This window comes from Petromyzon marinus, chromosome 27, assembly GCF_048934315.1.
Source record: "Petromyzon marinus isolate PM22_M1 ecotype Great Lakes invasive population chromosome 27, UKy_Petmar_22M1.pri1.0, whole genome shotgun sequence".
In the NCBI taxonomy this organism is placed as follows: Eukaryota; Metazoa; Chordata; class Hyperoartia; order Petromyzontiformes; family Petromyzontidae; genus Petromyzon; species Petromyzon marinus.
In genome coordinates this window covers 4,897,666-4,919,654 of record NC_133693.1, presented here as the reverse complement: position 1 = coordinate 4,919,654, position 21,989 = coordinate 4,897,666, and the positions used below count along the sequence as shown (strand labels likewise).

At 47.9% G+C, this 21,989-nt stretch overlaps 1 protein-coding gene across 1 annotated transcript; it reads left to right on the top strand.

Annotated features, from left to right (window-relative positions):
* Positions 1–10,726: 10,726 nt before the first annotated feature.
* Positions 10,727–20,662, top strand: LOC142929230 (uncharacterized). The gene is made up of 2 exons (XM_076070039.1): positions 10,727–11,299; positions 15,767–20,662. The coding sequence occupies exon 2, from the start codon at positions 16,318–16,320 to the stop codon at positions 17,377–17,379; it is 1,062 nt and encodes a 353-aa protein (XP_075926154.1). The 5' UTR covers positions 10,727–11,299; positions 15,767–16,317; the 3' UTR covers positions 17,380–20,662.
* Positions 20,663–21,989: the final 1,327 nt, after the last annotated feature.

The window sequence follows — 21,989 nt, the reverse complement described above, 5'->3', positions numbered from 1 at the left end:
GGGCAGTGTGGAAGAATAGGTAAAACCACCCTGTAGAGGAGCTCTCTGGCGCTCCGTCTAGTGGAAGCCCTTCTACCATCAGTGGCATGAGCAGGAAATTGCAGGGCTGTACCTTTACCTTTACCCTAACCCCATTGTATTCTAAAGCAATGTTAATATATAAAATAAACTAAAACTAAAACATTGTTTATATACCAGGTAAGACCCACTGAGCTATATAGCTTTTTTCAGAAGCAACCTGGCTATTAGAAATTATACCCAACGAAGTGGCTTATCATGTGGCCATTTATTGCAGCCAAATATTCTAGATGCACGTTGATTCTAAATGTGGAGGGGAAACCCGGAGGACCTGGAGAAAAATCCGCGCGACCACCACGGGGAGAGAGAGAGAGACACGCAAACTCCAAATATACAGCAGGGGTCAGGGTCGAGATCGAACCCACGACCTCCTGCATACCTGGCGAAGTGGTTAACATCTCACTACCGTGGCGCCCCCTGGTGTTGAGTGGAAACATTTTCTTAAGTGATTTTTAACAATTGTTTATCTAAAATCTTTTTTATATATAAAATAATAAGTTTGATATTTTATCCAGGAAACCCACACTGAGTCGATGGATTCTTCTTCAGGAGTGTCGCGTGAAATTGCGCTTTTATTTGAAGATGTTTTCAGCCAATTGATGATGAGTGTGTATACCGTACAAGTGGGAGGAAACCAGAGCACACGGAGAAAACCCACACGCGCGAGGGGACAACACTCTATCCCCGTACAGATGGAAACAGATGGCGATTAAAACGGCGATTCGTCCACTTGCTGAACCGCCTCCTGCTGTCGAGCCGGTGTATGGCAAACCTCCTCGACACCCACACGAAGGGAGATTCTCAACATTTGTGCGGTGATCCACCCAACCCTCGGGGCTGCCTTCACAGTGCTGGACTCCAGGCAGCCCCGTGCAGCAGCATAGCACAGCCACCACCGCTCGGCTATTTTCGGATTACTTGTTTGAACAAAACAAAAATTGGAAACTTTATGAACAAGACTCGGTATGAACACTTCTCCTGGGTAAACAAACGTGTTCTCACGATGATGCAATTAAATCTTGAATTAAAGCTTTCGTGACTGCAGGAATTTATATTCTTTGGGTCTTTCGGTGAAGTCACGTAGATGGGTTCACAGAAAATAACCTAAAATAACAGAAAAAACTACGACGTTTCGATCACAACACAGGCGATCGTCATCAGGAGGAGAAATCGCTTGTGTTGCGATCGAAACGTCGTAGTTTTTCAACGGTTTTACTTAACTTGATTCCTGTGTCGTGGTCAAATCTTGTAATAAATAATTAGTCTACTTTCTGCTGTCCAATCAATTCCAAATTTTGCACACGGACTCAGATCCGGTGACAATGCATGCCTGTATCAAAAACAATTATTCAATTAATTCGCTACTTTAAAGCAATTTACATTTTGTATGGACGCCTTATTATCCCTAAACTCTCGAACCGCCTGCTCCGTGTGAACGGGTTACGTAAGTAATCTATTAATTCAAGTAAGCGTTGATGTCGGAGCAGGCGCCGCCTCATTGACGTACTTCTCGACCGTGAGTTGTTAATAAAACCGTTGTTTAAAAAAAAAAAAATTAAGGCGTTTTTTGTTATTTTCTTTCAACCGGTCTCCGTAATTCTAGATTTTACCGAAAGACCCAAAGAAGATTATGCCATTGCTTAGCTGTTCACACGGAGTCGGGGGGGGGGCGGTGGCTGACCACGACGAACGATAATTGTCCTCTTCCCGTCACTGCCTGAGATTGTTTGCGGTTCTGACCCAACGCAGGCATCCGCCACGTGGTTGGTAGGGGGTGGGTTGGGAGAGTTATCAAATGACCCGCCCTGCAAACACCGGATTCCAAACCCAGACTCACCAAACACGGCCTGGGATCACAGGATTTGCTATGTGTCTACTTGCCCTTACCATAGGAATGTGGACTTTCCACCACAGGTTCATCAGGACTCTAGGGGACGGTTGGGTTGTCAAATGACCCGCTCTGCAAACACCGGATTCCAAACCGAGGCTCAACAAACACAGCCTGGGATCACAGGATTTGCTATGTGTCTACTTGCCCTCGCCATAGGAATGTGGACTTTCCACCACAGGTTCATCAGGACTCTAAGGGACGGTTGGGTTGTCAAATGACCCGCTCTGCAAACACCGGATTCCAAACCCAGACTCAACAAACACAGCAACCTGGGGTCAGAGGTTGTGCTCCGCGTCTCCTCAACAAAAGTTCAGTCCCGTCAGAAGGCAGTGGTAGGATACCTTCCTCTGATAATAGTAAACTTTTTATACTTACAATTTTCATTTTTAACAAGTGATTTATCTTATATTCACTTTCTTTTAAAGTTGTACGCTTTCATGTTTGCACATGTGTTTGTCTTTCTCTCTGCAGTGCTTTGAGGTGAATTATTGCCACATGAGCCATATAAATATAACGTTTGATTGACTATGCAGTACTCTATTGACTTGGTACAATCAATGTCATCACAAAAAGTATACAGCATAAATGTCCTATTGAAATGAGCAGTGGGAAAAGTGGTTAGTGCACTGCGATACAAATCCGACCATCTGGGTTCGATTCCCAGCCACGGCTAACATCAGTGGCGCGTGATATGACAACGGATCCTTGGTCTCTGATAGGTCGACTCAGTTTTTAATGAACGACTTGGTGCAGTGTCTGATTATCACTGGAGAGACAAAGACAGCCGGCCATGCCTCTGGCCACACCAGCCTCTTGTGCACTGTGTTGACCTTCACAGGGACTTTTTAACAGCACGTGCCCCAACAGTCTGAAAAGACAACGTGGTGTGTGACGAGAGTGTGTGTATCTCTCTATATGTGTGTCTTTGTCTTCTATTTGGGAATCGGTAGTGTACTGGTTAGCGCTGTGCGTTATGAACTCGGCTATCCGGGTTCAATTTTCGCTCGCTGCCACCACCAGTGACGATTATCTGAACCGGTCCTGGGCCTCCCCTAGGTCGACTCAGCATCAAATGAGTACCTGATGCGGTGTGTAAGCATCGCCACTGGGGAGCCAAAGGCTTCCGTGCGTGGTGCTGGCCTCCCACCCCCTCGTGTGCCGTGCGGGCCTTCATAAGTGTTCACTAACAGCACTTGCCGCGAAAAGTCTATATATGGCTATGCAAGGGATCTTTGTGTGTGTGTCCGTTGTAATTGTTGTGCCTGTTTATCGCTCCATATGTTCCGCAGCAACCCTGAATGATGAAGTTCACTGGCATTGTGGTCGGAGGGTGGAGCTCGGGATTTGAAGGTTGTCGATTGAGCCCTTCATCCCTACAGATTCCATTAATTGAGTAGCCGCATGAGAAGTCCGTGAGCTGTGAAGCTCATTTTTTACAAAGATGTCCAGTCGGGGCCCATCGTCCCGTGTAGAAACAGACCCCCACCATAGGAATATTGCACTTTCACCACTGTGCTCACAGCATGAGTGCTCTGATATGCTTGTTTAAGCAAGAAACGACTTTTGACTCTTTTCACAAAATTACTTTCACTTACATTGTAAAGTAAAACATTTACTTTTGGGTCACCCTGTATTTGACTAAGAGGACCTATTAATCTTTAAAAAAAAAGTATATATATTTTACTCAATGACCCCCAAATAACCTTCGGTGAACATTCTGTGGTCATAGCACTGCCTTTATTTCTCGGTCGCGCTGTACAACCCTCCGGTGTGTTTTCCGGTTGAGTTCCTGAAGGAGCACGTGGAGCGAAACGTCGGACACCATGCCAGAACGACATGCGGTACGGAGCCGAAAACACGTCGGGCGTTTTGTGGTCACGTTTTGAAAATGCTAAGTTGACCGTTTCTGTTGATAGGGTCTCCCTTGAAAAATTACACTGTTAGTCTCAATGGCTGTCCTTTGATTCAAGGTCATATTTTCTCTGACTCCAGAAATTATGACGAATATATATAATTACCTCCCCAACAGCAGTTATGGAAATCATTTTTTGTGTTCAGTTTGTTGTCCTTCCCCCGCACCTCCGAATAGCACGGTTGGCTACGTACGGGTTGAAAGAACTTCAACATACATACAGCAGAAAAAAACAGATGCATATCTCTACCCAGCTAGGAAGATTGTTAGAATATTCACAATGTGTAAAAAGGATGATAACTCACCACATCATGAACACAACCTTACATTATAATACATTGGAAGGGCAATGGACCATCTTCAGGTTAGAGAATAACGACAGGAAGAGGAAACGATTCTAATTAGGAGGTTGTACAGCGCACTATGTAATACGGTGCCCTGAGAAAACTGCTAATCGCAAACATGACAAATGAACAGTTTTGAATCGACATGTGGAGCACGTGCTGCTCTGGTGCAATGGGAAGCACGCTGAGCTTGCAACCCAGAGGGTGCCGGTTCAATCCGAGTTCCCGGCGCGGCTGTTGAAACGATGGGTTGGTGCAAGCTCCTAAAATCTGTCACTGCCTTTTTCCCACCCAGCGGTAATAAATGGGTTCAAGCACATTTATTTGATCGGCATTTCGCGTGGTATGTATGTATGTTGAACTTCTTTCACACCATACGTGGCCAACCGTGCTAATCGGAGGTGGGGTAATATTGTGAGCATTCTCAGCCGCGTCAAAGACGTCTTGCCAGCGTGGAAGAGTAGGCCAAATGCCCTCTCGTGGGGCTCTATCTCGTCGTTGGTCACTTCTGCCAGCAGTGGCGTGAAGCAAGCGATTGCAGCGCTGCTTTTACAGTAATCACAGTCAGCGTTGGTGATTTCACATCGCAATCGGTATTTACTGAAATCGTCAGTCAGCATTAGGGGCTGTCCATAAATAACGTCACGCACCTATAGGGCTATGGGGGGGGGGGGGGGTCAGACATTTGTGACGATGTGTGACGATGGGGGGGGGGGCGTTTGAGAAATGTGACGTCACATCGAAATGCGCAACTTTAAATAAATATAGACAACACGTTCTACTTAATTAAATAGACTTTTTAATAAAACAAATTCTCCTACTACATCAGAGTGCAGCGCCACATTAAATACGCACTACAATGACAATAGTTTAAAGCGATTTGAAGCATGTTTGATTTTTTTGGGAGGGGGGGGGGAGCAGAGCTTTGTGACGTCATATTTGAGGGGGGTCTGACTTTTCGTGACGCCGTGTGACGAAGGGGTGGGGGGGGGGGTCAAAAATCGTCCAAAATCGCGTGACGTCATTATGGACGGCCCCTTAGGTAATCATCACGGTCGGCGTGACAGTATCAGTTATCTGTATACGTGCGGCAGTGCGACCCAAAACGCCTCTTGGAGATCACCAATACCCGACCATTCGCCACTAAACGATCGTGGCACCACCACGGCGCCTGTGCCAGCCAAGTGCACTTTGAGGCCACGTGTTGTGTCGAAGGCTCGCTTGCCGAGAGGAGGCTACGCGCTGTGACGTAAGCGACACAGGCGACGATTTGATCTGACGTCAATGCCAAATCGATGCCCTATATATGGCGCCTTTCGCATCCATTATTACCAGTGTAATAATTAGCTTGGACATCGATCCACAATTAGAAATATTCCGGTGTCATGTTTACGTTACGCTCCAATAATGATTAGCGTGTGCGTTATGGGTAGGAGGGCTGGGGTGAGAGCAAGGTTATGATTAGTGGAGGGTTAGGATTTACCGAGTGTTGGGGGAACTTGATTTTAAAATATTAACTGGCCACACTCGACAATCCGAATTCATCGCGGGCGGCCACCCTGATTTCAACCCAAAATCTCAGCTGCGTCGGCTCAGTGGTGTTCAATTTGTGTTCAGTTTCTTGTCCTTCCCCCCTCCCCAACCCAGAGCCTCCGATTAGCAAGGTTGATTACGTACGGTGCGAAAGAAGTTCAACGTACACAGCAGTGGTCCTGACAGTATAAGCCGCTTAAGGCACGGGATCAACCTCAGTGGCCAGGGTTACCGTTAAATGTTCGGTCGGAGGTGAGGAGGGGTAAAGTCCGTTGATCCTTCCCTCCCAGGCGCCCCCGATAAGCACGCTTGGCTGCGTACGGTGCGAAAGAAGTTCGCCGTAACGGTGCCACAGAGTCGAGGCCACGCACTGATCCGTGCGACGTGGTCATCTTGGGGGAAATATTCTTCTAAGCTCCGCACTCGCGGGGGTTTGCCCGTGTGACTCAAAAGCCCGGGACGCAATCCACATCTGATCGGATCAACGTGGTGCACGCGGGTTTGAGCGTGTTCCCTAATTATTATATTAGCAGGCGGCACGGGCTAATTGGTCGGCCTCCTCGCAAAGGGGAGGGAGGGCGAGGCCCCTCCAGGCCCATTACGAGGGTTAGAGGCGAGCACAGCGCCGTGGTGCAGTCGTAGAGGGAGTATCGTTTAACATTCTCAACGCCACCGCTGTTGCCCATTGTTGCGTGGTCATGCACGATGATGGTGTACGCTCATGCTGAATGCGAACGTGCGAAGGAATTATGTCTCTAGCTTTTGTGTGTTCTCCAATCCTCGCGTTTATTGTTAAATTTGAACAACAGTTCCTATGATCACTGTTACATTGTTTTTATAGCTTTATTTTGGTGATTTCGAAAACGTTTTGGTTTAGCCATATTTATTTGCTGTAGTACAGAGTTAGACTGATAACTTTAATTTAAATTGTCTTATGGTTGTTATTGTTTGACTTGTTTGACTTGCACCCCACTGGGATTTTTGTACACAGCGTTGATATACGGTGCTTTTTCTGGAAGACTTTGATGTTTTTTCCTCTATCTTGGCGCTGGTTCCAAGCGTGCAGCTCACCACGCTTCCTTTGCGCACTTTGACTTATTCTATTTTCTTTGGTTCTTTCGGTAAAGTCACGTAGAATGAGAATAAAATAATAAATTGATAAAATAAAATAACACAATAATATTCTTACGACGTTTCGGCCACAACACAAGCGGCCTTCATCAGGTGAAGGGACGAGACTGTCTCGTCCTTCAGACTGTCTCGTCCCTTCACCTGATGAAGGCCGCTTGTGTTGTAGCCGAAACGTCGTGAGAATATTATTGTGTTATTTTATTTTATCAATTTATTATTTTATTCTCATTTCTACGTGACTTTACCGAAAGAACCAAAGAAGATGAATCCTTGCAGTCACGACAACTTTAAATCGAAATTTATTCTATTTTTTTAAATTTCAAAATCAAGCTGCTAAGAAGAGGACGTGGGCTTGGGCAAGACCCGTCTCGCTCGAAGGGTACGACGGTCGATGGCCAAGGGTAGTTAAGGAGTGGCAGCCAAGGGAATGGGACGCATTTCGAGAGAACATGCAAGGAGGCGATTGAGAGACAAGAGCAGTCCGCGTGCAGTTGTTGGGTGAGGTCGTTACATCGCTGGGAGTTGGGGAATGGGAGCGGCTTTGGGGAGGCATTCATTGACCACGGCTGATGATGATACTGTATATAAAATTGTACTAATTCATTATCCTGGGTACAATTTACATTCCGCTGTCTCGGGATGTTGATTAAACGTGAAGTCGATTTTTTTTTGCATTGACTACAATGGAGATGATGGGCAAGTTTTTTTGCCTTGACATAGAGGACAATGGGTGGAGCGGGTGAAGCTGTGTTAGTTTCTCTCAATGCTGTCCATTGAAGTGCAGTGTGTAATTGCCCCATCATCATCATTGTCGTCAATGTCCGAAGGCTTTAATCCCCACCTGATATAACTCTTTGTCTCACGTCACTTCAATGTCAATAGAAAATCACTTTCCCTGCAACAAAAAAAAAACACCATCGCGACACAATCTTCATCATCAACCTTGTGGCCTTAAAAGAAAAAATACAAAATAGGCGATGTTTGGGCAACGGCCCTTCTTCACAACACAGTCTCCAGATATTATCATCCACTCTACCTCTGTGACCTCGAATATGTACAGGGACTCCTCTGCTAACGAACGAGTTAGGTTCCAGAGGTCTGTTCGTAAGTCGATTTGTTCGTAAGTCCAACTTTACTCCTGTCAATTACAAACATGTGGTACGGCGTGTACACTAAACACAGAGAATGACTTTAAAAGTTGTATAATCTCGTGTAGATGTAGATGCCACTGGTTCTTCACATTCTGCAGATGCAGATGCCACCACCATCTATTGCGGGACGGTTTAACGTATGCCTCTCGGTCCAAACAGGCAACTAGACACACAGGCGAGGTTTATCCAATGTTCGTAAGTAAAGGAGTCCCTAAATGTGCTATTCTATTCTTGCGTATGGCAGCGACATGTTCAAGAGCGAAATGACCCAACGTCGAGGAATGCCAAAGCCGACGGTACTACTTCTATGAATAAGTACCATTGCTTGAAACGTCGGCTATTTTATATTGTCTTCAAGGTCACGTCGCAATTGACGAATGTGTTGTTTTTGTTAATTATGCTTGTGTGATTCTTTCGCTGTGCAATCGTATCGAGAGCACCGATAATCTGGGGACTGTTTAGCATAGGATTGCTTAAGATGTGTCCGTATTTTGCAGTATTCTCCATTTCCAGCAAACAAGTTGACTTCAAACAGCGACAAAACTAATTGGCACTCTTGCTGAGAATGTTGACGGCCAAAGTGTTGGAAACACATAAAACTGATACAGGATCCTTCATACGCACCTGGACACATATCTGGCCACAATTCGCCGAGTATCACCCATGGCTTCCCGTCCTACCCAGCAGAGTACAAATGGGTTCACCGCTGTCAGTCGATCGGCGGGTCATGTGTGTGGTGGGGGAAAGTGTGGGTACCACTGACGCGGAAGAATAGGCCAAAACACACCCTGCAGTACTCTGGAGAGGGGCTCCCCCTGGTGGAGGTCGTTCCACAAAACAGTGGCGTGAGATAATTTTCAGGGTTGCACGTTGGCTTAAAGAGGTCTCGATGTTTTTTCAAAGATGACTATTTTGCCCTTCCTTGGAGTACCCCTGTGCTCTGCGAAATACCGCGTGTGGACTTTTCCATCGCAGCTGCCATAAACGAGGGAAAACTTTAGAGTAAAGCATCGGGCCATTGCCAAGCAATTGAGCAAGATGTACATCATACAGTGTATCGCCTTGGGAAATTGTGGTGCAATGTTGGGATTTATGGATGTGTTGAATAGCGATATTCATTTTAGATGGGGGCCTGTACGCGTGAGAGATCTATTTGCATTGCCCAAATAAATAAAAAAACGTAGCTATGATGGCAAGGGAGCAGGCAGGCAGAGCCATCAAGTCATCTGCACACGTGCGTGCATACGGTATATGATCCCGGTGACGTGTTGGGGTTAGTGGAGGAGGTGGGGTGCAAGAGAGGTTGCTGGCTTGGTGTTAGGTGTCTTTGTCTTCCTGCGTGTGTGTATAACTTTGTTTGGCGCGCGGTGGAGCAGTCGTTCGCGCACTCGGCCGACAAACCCGAAAATCTGAGTTCCATTCCGGACCACGGCTAACATCAGTTGTGAGGGATAACCAGTGCCGGATTAAGCTAGTGCGGGGCAGCAGCATGTGTTATAATGGGCCCTAAATAAAATAAAAACATGAATATTAAAACACATTTTTTTCTTTTTTTGTGTTTTTTTCATTTGCTATACAGCCAGATAATACGACAAATCGCTAACCTTAAACACCCAATCGTTCATAAAAGTTGAAGGCGGTATAGCACTATAGTAATAAAGCAAGTGCAGACTCACTGAACTGGAATTGATATCTTGAAAGCATTTAGCGCAGGGCCCTTAAAAGTGCGGAGCCCGTAGCTACATATGTAGTAGCTACTTTTGCTACTAGGATAATCCGGCACTGGTTGTGAGGGTTTAACTGATCCTGTCCCTGGCTTCCCTTAGGTTGATTCGGCCTTAAATGAGTACTCTACAGCAGTGGTGTGTAACATATTTTGTTATGTGTATGTATGTATGTATTTCTGCATTTTTACTTTTTCTATGTTTCTCTGGCTAATGTACAGTATGCCTGTGTGTCTTTGTGAATGTCTATGTCTTTGTAGGTGTCTTTGTTATGTTTGTGTCTATGTATGCCTCTCTATGTCTATGTAAGTCTCTGTTGTGTGTGCGTGTGGGAAACGCATTACGCTAAGAACCCGGTGACCCGAGCACGATTCCCGTTCACTACCAAAACCAGTGGCGAATATTTGAACCGGTCCAGGTCCTGCCGCAGGTCGACTCAGCCTCAAAATTAGTACCTGGTGTGGTGCCTGGTGTGAAAAATATCATAATTAGGGAGACAAAGGCGGCCGGGCATGGGCGCACACACGAGCCCATGTGTGTGCTCGTGCCGACCTTCATAGGACAGATATTCATCGCTGTCAACCCATCACGGTTTACTCCGTATTCTTCTTGTACAGGGGAATTGAGTTTTCAGGTCCATACGGCGTACAGCCGTTTCAATACGCGCAAAACAATGTTTGTGTCTATTTGTTTGTGTTTCTTGTGACGGGACTTTGTAGGATGAACGTCGAGATTTATAAGGTGCACGGGGTGACCAATAAGATCTGAATAGGTCTGATAAGGGGTTATAACAGGTATGCAGATACTCGCTTACACCACTTGCCCCAAATAGTCCGTCAAGGCGATACGAGACGGGGGGGGGGGTCTTTGTACGAACCATGCTGGGTGACCAACGTAGGGCTGTGCAGGGGGGTAAGGAGGTGACGGCGGTGGCCTGCAGCTGAAGAAGCCCCCCACCACCACCCCCCCCCCCCCCCCCGGTCTCCTCGTCACGCGCCACCTCGTGACGAGGACGACGGCGCTCTGCGCGCTCCGTCGGAAGCTCCGCGCTGAACCTCGTCCACGAGCCCCGCCACCACAACGCGCGCGCAGCTCACGCGATAACGTCAACATCGTCTCCAACGTCATCTCACCACAGCGTCTACATCTCCGCTTCGTGATTATTATTATTTTGTATTTGTTATCGGCTGGCTAGAAAGGACGTCGTCACAATCTCATGGCCCAAGGAGGAACGCCGCAGCCGCAGTCGCCGCTGTTGTTTTTTGCGCTCTGCGTGAACGGCGGCGCGTGGGGGTGGTCGTTTGGAATTCACGAGGCAATAAAAGTTGCCGCCGCCGCCGCCGTCTTCGTCGTCGTCTTCGTCGCTGCTGCTGCCGCTGCTGGACGTTCTTTTGTGGCTGGATGATTTCCCAAGACTGATTCAGTCAGCGGCGGCTCCTTCGATCGACGTGGATGTGCCCGTGATAGACGCAGACAGACACAGACGGACGCGACTCAAACGTCAAGCGCCCTCTCTCTCTCCCTTCCGTCGCCAGGTAAGAAGAAGTCGTCGTTGAGTTGTGCGACCACGCCAGGAGCCGGCAACACGCGACTCCGTTAGACGCGTGGGGGGTCCTTTTAAAGGGCTGCTTCGTGACCGTTATCGATTAAGGATCGTCTCTCGTATCCACCACCACCACCACCACGGTGCATTGTCGCTCTTTAAAGATTGACCGAATTCGAAAACAAATTATCTTCTTGTTATTTTAGCTGCCGGGCCCTGTGCTACACTCACAGGCTATGTGTGTGTGTGCTACATATTGTGTGTGATTAGAGTCGTTATTATCCTGAAGGTAATACAGACACGTAATGATGATAATTACAGCAACTTTATTCATCCACTGCTGGGTAAAGACATCCCCCACACCCTATCGGTTATGGATGGGCACGGGGACGGGGGGTAACCATACTTCACCACGCTGGTCAGTACCGGTTCTGATGTTACGTGACCACTGATGTTAGCCGTGACCGGGAATCGAACAGAAAATTAAAATCAAGTTTGAATCGAACAGAGGTTTGCCGAGTTCACAGCGCAGTGCGCTAATCACTGCACCACCGCTCCACTCAACGTGTCCTTTATTTAACCAAGAAAGCCTCAGAGTCTCAAGACTTTTTCACTATTAAAACGCTCACTCACGTTTTGACAAATTAAATCAATGAGCGTTTTTACATCGCCGTACTCCACAATGTGTCACCTTACGTAGGGAGCGGTGGCGTAGTGGTTAGCGCACTTCGGGACGAACTCTCGCCAACTTGAGTTCAATTACCAACCACGGTTGACATCAGTGGCTCGGTGAAAACCAGAACCAGCTCTGTACTTCACCGAGTTCGGTGTAATCGTAAACAAGTAGCTGGTTGCGGTGTGTGTAAAACATCGGCGCCGGGGAGACAAAGGCGGCCGGGCGTGGAGTTTTACCAATCCCTCCCACTCGTGCGCCGTTCCGACTTTTACTTATCGTAATAGGCGCTCGCTAACAACACTTGTCCCAGCAGTCTGTTAAAGGCTACACGCGGCGGGATCTTTAACGTCTCCAGTTCGCTTCCCGTCAAATTTATATGTTCGATTGCCGCTGTAAATCAGCGTCAGAATGTTTGTTTCTACTGCGGGAGGAATCCGATGAGCTATGAAGCGCGTTTCCCCCCCCCCCCCCCCCCCCCATAGATGTCCAGTAGATGGTCTTGCTCAGAACGAATCTCTCTCATGCCCCCGACTCCACTCGTGTTGCTTTAAGTTCACCCTCGCGCAAGTCTTACGCAAACTCTGTGTAAGTTGTTCCATAGTCCAGAAGGCTGTTAAGAACTTATGATCGGAGCGTGTGTTTACCACAACGAATACAGTGCATCCGCATAACGGGAGTTCTCTAGTTCAAGTGCGTCCAGTGATTAAAATCTGATTATCTTATTATACTCGTATTGGCCATGGTATCCCAGAAGAGAACCCTCCTAAAAAAAATCGACCCGTGAGACTCAGTGGGGCTAACCGTATCAAAGGACGTATACCTTTGTTATCTTTGTTATACCTGTGTTATCATCACAGCCATGAGACCAGCACGTGCCCCGGTGCTTAGGGGTTGGATTGTTGCAGTGTAACGAGACGAGGGATTGCTACATCACAAGGGAGGCCTGCATCCAGCAGTGGATAAATGAAGGCTGATGATGAATATTCAGATATACAGTTAGCGGTATGCCGTCAGGATCAGGGGTAGAGCTAGACTTTACTTGTCTCGTGTGGTTTGGGATATGGTTATGGTTAGGATCTGGTTTGCTTAGTATATATAGGGACAGAGTCGATTTGGCTCGTTTGTAATGGTTAGAGGTAGGGCTAGACTTTGCTTGGCTATTGCGGTTTGGAATATGGTTATGGTTAGTATCAGGTTTGCTGAGTATATTTAGGGATAGAGTGGAATTGGCTAGTTTGTTATGGTTAGAGGTAGGGCTAGGCTTTCACTTGTGTTGCTCGCCGAATCGCAACTTGACCTCGGATGAGGCGAATGTTCGCAAATCCTCTCCAGCAACCGATCGCGAACTTAAAATCGATATTTTTTCTCGCTATTGCCGCGGCCTGCTAAAAAGCTCCCCACCAAATGACATCTAATTAAAATCGATTTGCAGAAGCCATTTGGTATTAAAGTACATTGCGATAAATTTATATACATTTCGTATAACACTGTATTGAGAGAGTCATGTCTCACTGAATATTACCTCTGGCCGCATCATGAGGTATCCTGGATGTGGTGTGCCGGATTTATAATTTTTTTTGGGGGTCGCTGACCCAGACAAGACACAGTTGAAATGAATCCCTGACTATATTTTACATCTGCAGTGATGATAGCACGGAGACCCGCGCTCACATACTGGTTCCTAAGCTTAACGTTAGACATGGCGTTTAGTGAATGTTTAGTGAGAGTGAATGTAAACCGCAATACCTTTGCTGTTCTCAAGGAGCATACACCATCATCACGCGAACTCCGGTTATCCTCGCAGCAGCAGTGGCTTTTGGCTCAGTCATCGAACAAAGACGGTCACCGCATCGCGAGATTTCAGATGCACTTCTGCGGCCGTCTGGAACGCTCTTCCTTCCGATATTAGGAAGCCACCGGAGCTGTGCACTTTTAAATAATTCTGATTGAAAACTATTTTTTTTAGAACTGCTTTTTTTGCGTTTAGTTTGTTGTCCTTGCCCGCACATGCAGCACATATGTGGTGACATCGCTGGGTGTCACCATGTTGCGGGTGTAGTACCGGCCCTAGAGGGGCACGGTGTGCGCTGAATAATAGCGCTGGATGGCACCACGCATTAAGTGCAGTGCCGACCCTACAGGACAGGGTATGTGGGTGCCGACCGAAGGATAAGGTCACGTGAGGCCATGGCACTCTGGTTGACCCGGGAGGACACGTGACCGGTTAAGTTGACAGAGGGGCCCCAAGAGGGGGCTAGGGGGGGGGTCACGTGATTGGGACCCAGATCCTTCCCGAGGATTCTGGAAGGGGGACGTGGCCAAGGGCGGAGCCGGCCACGCTACAGAGAATATAAGCCGGGTCCCGAGAGGGACCCAGGGTTGTTGTTGTTGTTGTTCATCCTGGAAGAAGCCCTTCGTCTGCATTCTCCGTTCAACGAGACTCCAACACGTGGTCCCGGGCCGAAGTCGTTGGTCCCGGTCTGTAGTAACAGTTACGTAGTAACTAGTGTAGTAACTAGTGTAGTTACTAGTGTAGTAACTAGTGTAGTTACTAGTGTAGTAACTAGTGTAGCTAGCCTGGTAGTCACCACCTTAGGTTGTTATTCTGTTCAGGGGAAGTTACCCCCGTGTGTTGGAACTGAATAAATGTGTCTACGTCTGTGACTCAGTTGAACCCATTACACATACATAAACTAATTTTAAGAGAGGTTTAATTGGCGCAGAAGGCCCTGTACGGTGTACTGTTATTAACAAGGCAATTGCATGGTGGCCTGAGTTGCATGTTCGTTCCATTATTATATTTCCCGCCTTTAAGCAACAACAACAAAATGCGACGCTGATCTCCTGCCAATCACGCGATGCCTCCCTTGACAGCTTCCGTGCAGAGTGGGGGCGTTGTCGGTGGGTAGCGCAGACATTAAATACGCTGACACGATGCACACAACCCTCCTGCGTTTCCACCACAGTAATAGAACAATGGCTGCTTTCAAACCATTCGTTTGGTTGTTTGATTGCACGTGGCAAAAATAGAAGTTTAACCCCCGGCACGCCAACTCCCCCATCCCCGGCCCGATGGGCATGCGGAGGCGTCGTCGCCTTACGGAGCGCGCAGGTTATTGGTATCAAAGGTATCCGCTTATCTGTGCGTGCTCTCGCATCCAATTGCACATTCGCCCCCTTTCACTGCGCGGGCCTGAGCTGTCACACAAGGGAAATTTAAGAAAATCATCGTCATATTTGTCATCGTCGTCATCATCATTATCATCAGCAGCAGTCGCTGTGTTATTATTGATGGAAAAAAAAGAAGAGGATTTTATCCATTACCGGCATTAATTCAGATGTTAAGACGTTCAAACACCAAATATACGCGTTTTGATAAGAGTCAAGTCTGCAATAAACACACATGCTTATGGTAGAACATTCAAACAAACGTGTTTTGATAATAATGTATGCGTTGTCCTTGGAACTGATTGCTCTACACCACAGACAGCCTCCTTTATGGCCTTGTTTCACCGGTGTCAAACCTGAGAATAACAAAAGGCGAATAGTACAAAGGCAATCCAGATACCAATGCATCAATAGCTCCAGTTGAGTAGTTATTATTATCAGCAGCAGCAGCAGTATCAGTAAAAGCAGACATCAAACCATCATCGACTATGAGCTGTATGCTGCCCTTTGACAATGTGTGCATGTGGAGTGTTTTAAAAGTAAAGCTGTGAACTTAACTGTGATTGGTTAAATGCTTGGTGTTATTCATCATGTGTGACTTTGTTCAAAATTTAGGAGAGGAGGCGTCTGACCAGGGCCTACTGACCGGGACCAAGTCCTGAATATACCTTGCTGATCTCGTCAAGGAGCACTAAGCATCACGTGAACTCCGGTCATCCTCGCAGTGGCTTCTTCCTGGCCATCGAACAAAGACGGTCACTGCATCATGCGCTTTCAGAAGCGCTTCTGTGGTCATGTGGATTGCTTTTCATTAAGATATTAGGAAGCCACTAAGAGCTGCTTTTTTGTGTTTAGTTTGTTGTCCTTCCGCCGCACCTCCTATTAGCACGTTTGGCTACAGACAGTGCAAACGAAGTTCAACATACATACAAAACGAACTCACTCCTTCACTCGCTCAGGATTTCAGCTCTGCCAGCTCAGCGCTCTTAACCCAGAGCCACCTGGCCAACTCAGACACCCACCCACCGACCCCACTACCTGCACACTCACTCCCTTGCTCACCTACCTCCCATCAACGCACCCACGCGCTTGCCCTTCCCCTGCCACAGCTCCTCTCTGCGCTCACAACTCTATAATCACATCACCGATCAAAGACTCGAGGCGCGATGCAAAAGGTACAGGCCCCCATGCATCCCACGGGAAAGAACGCGTGGCTATGCCCTCAGGGCCCACAGAGGCCTCTGAAATCTGCCCTCAAGGCGGCCGAGGGCGACGGAGACGCCAAGGAGCGACCCGCCTTGCGTGTGGGCTTCGACCTTCGCTCCACCGAAGTTCGGTACGTGCCTCGGGTGGTGAACGGCTCGGAGGAGCGGCTGCGCCGGGAGAAGGCGATCATGATGATGAGCAGCAGCAGCAGCAAAGCCGAGGAGGCCCTGCACCAGCTGCACTTGCACCAGCAACCGCCGATGCTGCTGCTGCAGCAGCAACAGCAGGGCAGGAGGCGCGCCCTCTCCACGTCGTCACTCACCGACGAACTGGTGTATCTGCAGCCACCGCACGGCTCCCGCTACGAGCAGCAGCTGCAGCTGTTGCGGGTGCCGCAGCAGCAGCTCCACCGCCGCAAGCGCAGCCTGTCCGTATCGTGCGATGGCACGGAGCGACAGCTGGGCTCGCCCGGCCGTGTGGTGGTCACGATGCCGGTTAAGGCGCAAACGCTTCGCACGCTCAGGGACACGCGGCGGTGGCAGCTACCGTCGTCATCGCTGCAGCAGAGCGAGATGATGGACGGACCCCCGATGCAACTCATGATGGGACGTCGTGCGTCTCACAGCACCCAGGGCACAGAGCAGCACGGACTCCTGCCACGCCGTGCCCTGCGCTCGGGCTCGCTCGACCGCACCACCCTGCGGCTGGTGCCGGATCGGCTGGAGGTGCCGCCCAGCAAGACCGTCCACGAGAGGCGCCGGTCAGCGAGCGTGGCAACGTCCCAGGCCGCAGCCAAACCCCCTGTGGGTCCCGCGGCCGGCGAGGAGAAGAGGAAAAGCAGCGCCAACGTCAAAGGACGAGCGGCGGAGTCGAACTCGTCCGGGAAGGTCGGGGACAGCCCGAACGGCTCGCCGGTCAAAGAGGACCTCGCGCAGGCGGAGGAGAACTCAAAGCCGTCACTCCGCGTAATGCTGCTGGGCATCATGAAGATTAAGAATTCGCGTGGGAAGGACACAACGTAGTTTGTCCTCTAGCTGCTCCGCGTGAACAGCGCCTGGAGGTTTTAGCACAAGATGGCCGGGTGTCACAGGAGACTGATATTGTGTCTCAAGTCTCTGAGCCCCTCAACTGTGAGGTTCGAATCTGGGTTTTGGCCACGCGTGGTTAAACCGAGGTCTCGAGTGTAGTAGGTTGGCGGTTTCAGTTCGGTCGTCACTGACTGCACTGAGAAGACATTAAGTTATACAATTTGGGATTTCACTTCACTCGGTGTATTTAAGTTCTCAGAATTACAAACATGTTTGCTTTGTCATGCGATGAATGCCTCTACAGCAGGGAATATGCGTTGGTGCGCCTCTTAGTGTGGATGAGACAATTGAATGGATTTCAGAAGTAGTTGTTTGCTATCACCTTCCACATGCCATTCTCTAATAAGTTGTGATGTTATTGCACTGCTGTCCAAGAGTTCTGATTAGATAACTCCACCGTGTGACGTAAGCACAATATACCTTGGAGAAAAAAACAAATGCTTTTGCGCTGCTGTCACTAACAGGCACGACCCTGCAATTGGAAACAGTTTAATTAATTTGGGGAGGCAAATACCCCTGGAGTGCGTAGACTTTAACTGGAAGGTCTCGAGTTCACATCTGTATTGGGTAGTCAACTCAGCTACTCATTCCTTCATCCTTCAGGAGTGGATAAAAATGAGTACCACTTTGTGGGAAGCAGACACATGGTTCTATAGGAAATACGGGGGTAAAGTGCAAGTGGCAAAGTTTTTTTAAAGAAGTTTCGTGCGCCAAAGTAGAATAAAGAAATAAAAACTTGGAAGGGCAAAGCGTGAAATGGGTTTAATCATTACAATATATTATGCTTATATAGCAGGGTTTAATCATTACAATATAGTATGCTTATATAGCACATTTCACAAAGTACTGTTGTTCCAAGGCACTCAACAGTCTATCAAAAAGTGCAAAGTCTCCCAGACGACAACTGTCAATTCAACTTGCTCGCACTCGCCGTAGCATTCTGGAATTTTTTTTATTGGCAGCCTATGGCTTTGCCGCAATTGCCCAAAATTGGGGGTGGGCTTGGCGTGGCAGCCATGATAGGCACCCTGTGTTCCTTTGCTCAGGCAATCAACACAGTTGCTCCTCGAAAACACACACACAAGCACACATATGCGTCAGCGGAGCCATAATGCGGCTCGGTGTTTTTCTGTAAACAAGCCTTGCTCACAAAGGTCAGGTTCAAAAGTTGACATCGCCTGGGCGTGCCTTCCTCTGCCCAGAGGTCAGGTCAACGATATTGCTGAAGAGCAAATTGTGGTGGGCCCTGCATTCCTGTAAAAAATCAAAACATGCGTCTTGAGTTCCTGCAGCTGATACAGGCTGAGCCTGTGTCGTGTGTCTGCATGCGTGTGGTATACAGTGATGTGGTGGTTAGCGCACTGCATGATGAAACCGGACCGTCCGAGTTCAATTCCCACTCATGGCCAACACCAGTGACGATTATGTGAACTAGTCCTCGGCTTCCCCTAGGTTGACTCGGCCAGGAATGAGTACCTGGTGCGATGTGTAAACGTCTCCACTAGGGAGACAAAGGGGGCCACTCACCCCCTTGTGTGCCGTGTCTCATTAACAAGGTGATCGCTAACAGCATTTTTTCCCCAACAGTCTGTTAAAGGCTGTACGGGATATCTTTGTCTTGATATACAGACACAGACAAACACAGAGAAACAAAAAAACGAGACATGGAGATCTATGGACACAGAGAAACACAGAAAGACGTGGCGCAGAGACAAACATAGGGACACGAGGCATACAGAGAAACGCAGAAACGTACACGCGTGGCGATTCAGAGACGGGGAAAGAGACGCACAAGGCAAACGGAGAGACGCATCGAGACTCGGCAAAACACATCCACACAAACACCCGCAAACACATTTTGGAGGCGGTCTCCCAATATCAGCGGCCGCGGTATTTAAACCCGTCCACCGGGTCACCAAAGGAACGTGGGCACACAAGGCCAAAGTACAATGCACCAAAATAAACGAGAACGCATTCCCTGCGCTTAGCAAACACGGGCGGAAAAAAGTCCTAAAATAATCTGAGCATGCGCCACCCAATAGATTATAGGCTTACATGACATCACGTCCATGCGGAGCAATGCGTAAAATGTAAAAGTAGCTGGAAGCTGGATAAGAGTACGCCTTATATAAGCACAGCTCCGATATAAGCAACATCCTTCCTGAGAAGATGGATTGGACAAAGGGGGAACACCTGGAAGCAAACTAAGAGACACCGTGTCCTGTGGACACAGTGAGATACGGAGGGAAACCAGACACAGACGCATACACGAAGACAAAGACACAGAGACATGAAGTGATATCGAGAGAGAGACAGATACTGGCAAACGGAGGGAACACGCCGAGACTCAAATAGAGGGGCACTGGCTGTGGAGGGGGCAAACAGTAACTTACAATACAGGCACACTTCAGAAATAAGCACACATGGAGGTCTGTATTTCGTTTCTTCTCCCCAGTGCTCGGTGCAGATGAGGAATGTTGTGTCGTGCTGGCCTTAATCGGGTGCTCGTTAAGAGCACTTATTCCCCATGGCGTGTAAAGCTGAGAGTGGCTCTATGGTTGCTTTGTTGTTCAGTTATATGTATGCGCACTGAATGGACATCCTGTAATCCAAGTGAGTATTTGTATGTTGAAATTGTACGCATCTTGGCGTGGTGTTTATTTATAGCAGGGCTCAGCTTTATTACCGTATTATTGTTATTGCTTATTCGGATATGTTCCGATCGCGATGTGATTGACACAGACACGCAGATCGACGGATGCAGATACACGGCATGGAGAGAGATGTCGGCGAAGGAAGAGTCACATGGAGAGAGACCGACAGACACGTAGAGACGCAGAGATGGCGTTACTGAGATGGGACGGAGAGAGAAGCGTAGACAGTGACTGAGATGGACATCGAGAGAAAAGACATGGAGACGCAGAGAAATGAAGACGGAGATATACGGAGACGATCACTGACAGACACATGTACTGTGGACACTCGTATATGTAGCCACTAATGCAGAATATGCCGTTTGGATTATTGTTGACATTTGAGTACTAAAATTGTATATTGCAGTCATGTACTATACAAAGCGGGACTTTTCATGTCATTGGCACATTATGTTTTCTCTAATTACTAATAGTACTATCACGAACAAACACAACACAATAAAAGCGTTTTGTAACCTTCGGCAGAGAGACAATGACAAAATAAACACGTGTCATCAACCGCCGCCAATGTTGCTGTTATTCATGTGTGGGATTCGGTTTACCTTATCTGAGTTTCAGCAGGTTCAAGTTCAGAGGACAGCAGGGCTGGGCACAGCTGAGAACGCAGATGCTGGATCTGTCAGTCATCTCGGTCAGTTGAGCAATGCCCACCTGGGTCTGTCCCATGACCTCCTTGCCAGCGGCGAGCCTTCCGCACTTGAATATGATTATAGCCTCAAACTGCACGGAGCCTGGCACAAGTGGCCTGTGGCTATGTCAACGCCACTTCGTGGAAGGATGGTGACAGTTATATTCTTAGCTCTTTCGGTAAAGTCACGTTGAAGGGAAACAATAAAATAATAAATTATATATAAAACAATAAAAAAATTCTCACGACGTTTCGACCATAACACAAACGGTCGTCATCAGGTGACCGTTTGTGTTATGGTCGAATATATATTTTATTATTTTATTGTTTCCCTTCAACGTGACTTTACCGAAAGAGCTAAGAATATGAATTCCTGCAGTCACGAAAGCTTTAAATCAAAATTTGATGGTGACAGTTGTTGGTGTTGACTCAACTGAGAAATGGTGCTGTGATTGTAACTGCAGTACATGTAGAGGTGCACCTCGTGAGGGGGAAAGGGGGGCAGTTACCCCCCTTCTCCGAAATGCTTAGCCGCTGTATCTCATGTTTTATATCAGGGGTGGGGAACGTTCGGCCCGCGGGCCGTATGAGGCCCGTGAAATCATTTGTTCTGGCCCTGCCAAGGCAACCGCAGGCGGGACTTGAAATTCAATCAATCTAGGAGCAAACCTGGCAAAGCAGTTGCGAGTAGCAACATCATCAATACCAGCTAACATCATCACACGCCTCACCAAAGAGAAGCAGTTACAGCCATCACATTAGGCGTGAGTTAATGAAAAGTTTGACCGAATATAACGGGCTAATTTTTAAGTTGATCATTTTGTATGGCCCGCGAATGATGTTCTAAATATCCAAATGGCCCTTGGCAGAAAAAAAGGTTCCCCACCCCTGTTTTAGATAAACAATGTCTCCTTCATATATGTCTCGCCAAAGTTTCGAGCAAAACCTTGAATTGCGAGTAACTTGGTCCGCGAGTGTTTTGCAAGACGAGCAAAACTTTTCAATTAATATTAATTTGATAAACGAGCGAGGTCTTGCAATACGAGTAGCACGTATACGCTGTGTCTGCCGAGCGTCACGTGATCACAACTGATATACGAGTGCTTTGATATGCGAGTGCTTTGGATTACAAACACGTTTCCGGAACGAATTATGCTCGTAATCCAAGGTTTTGCTGTATTTCATTACGCGACCCACCAAGT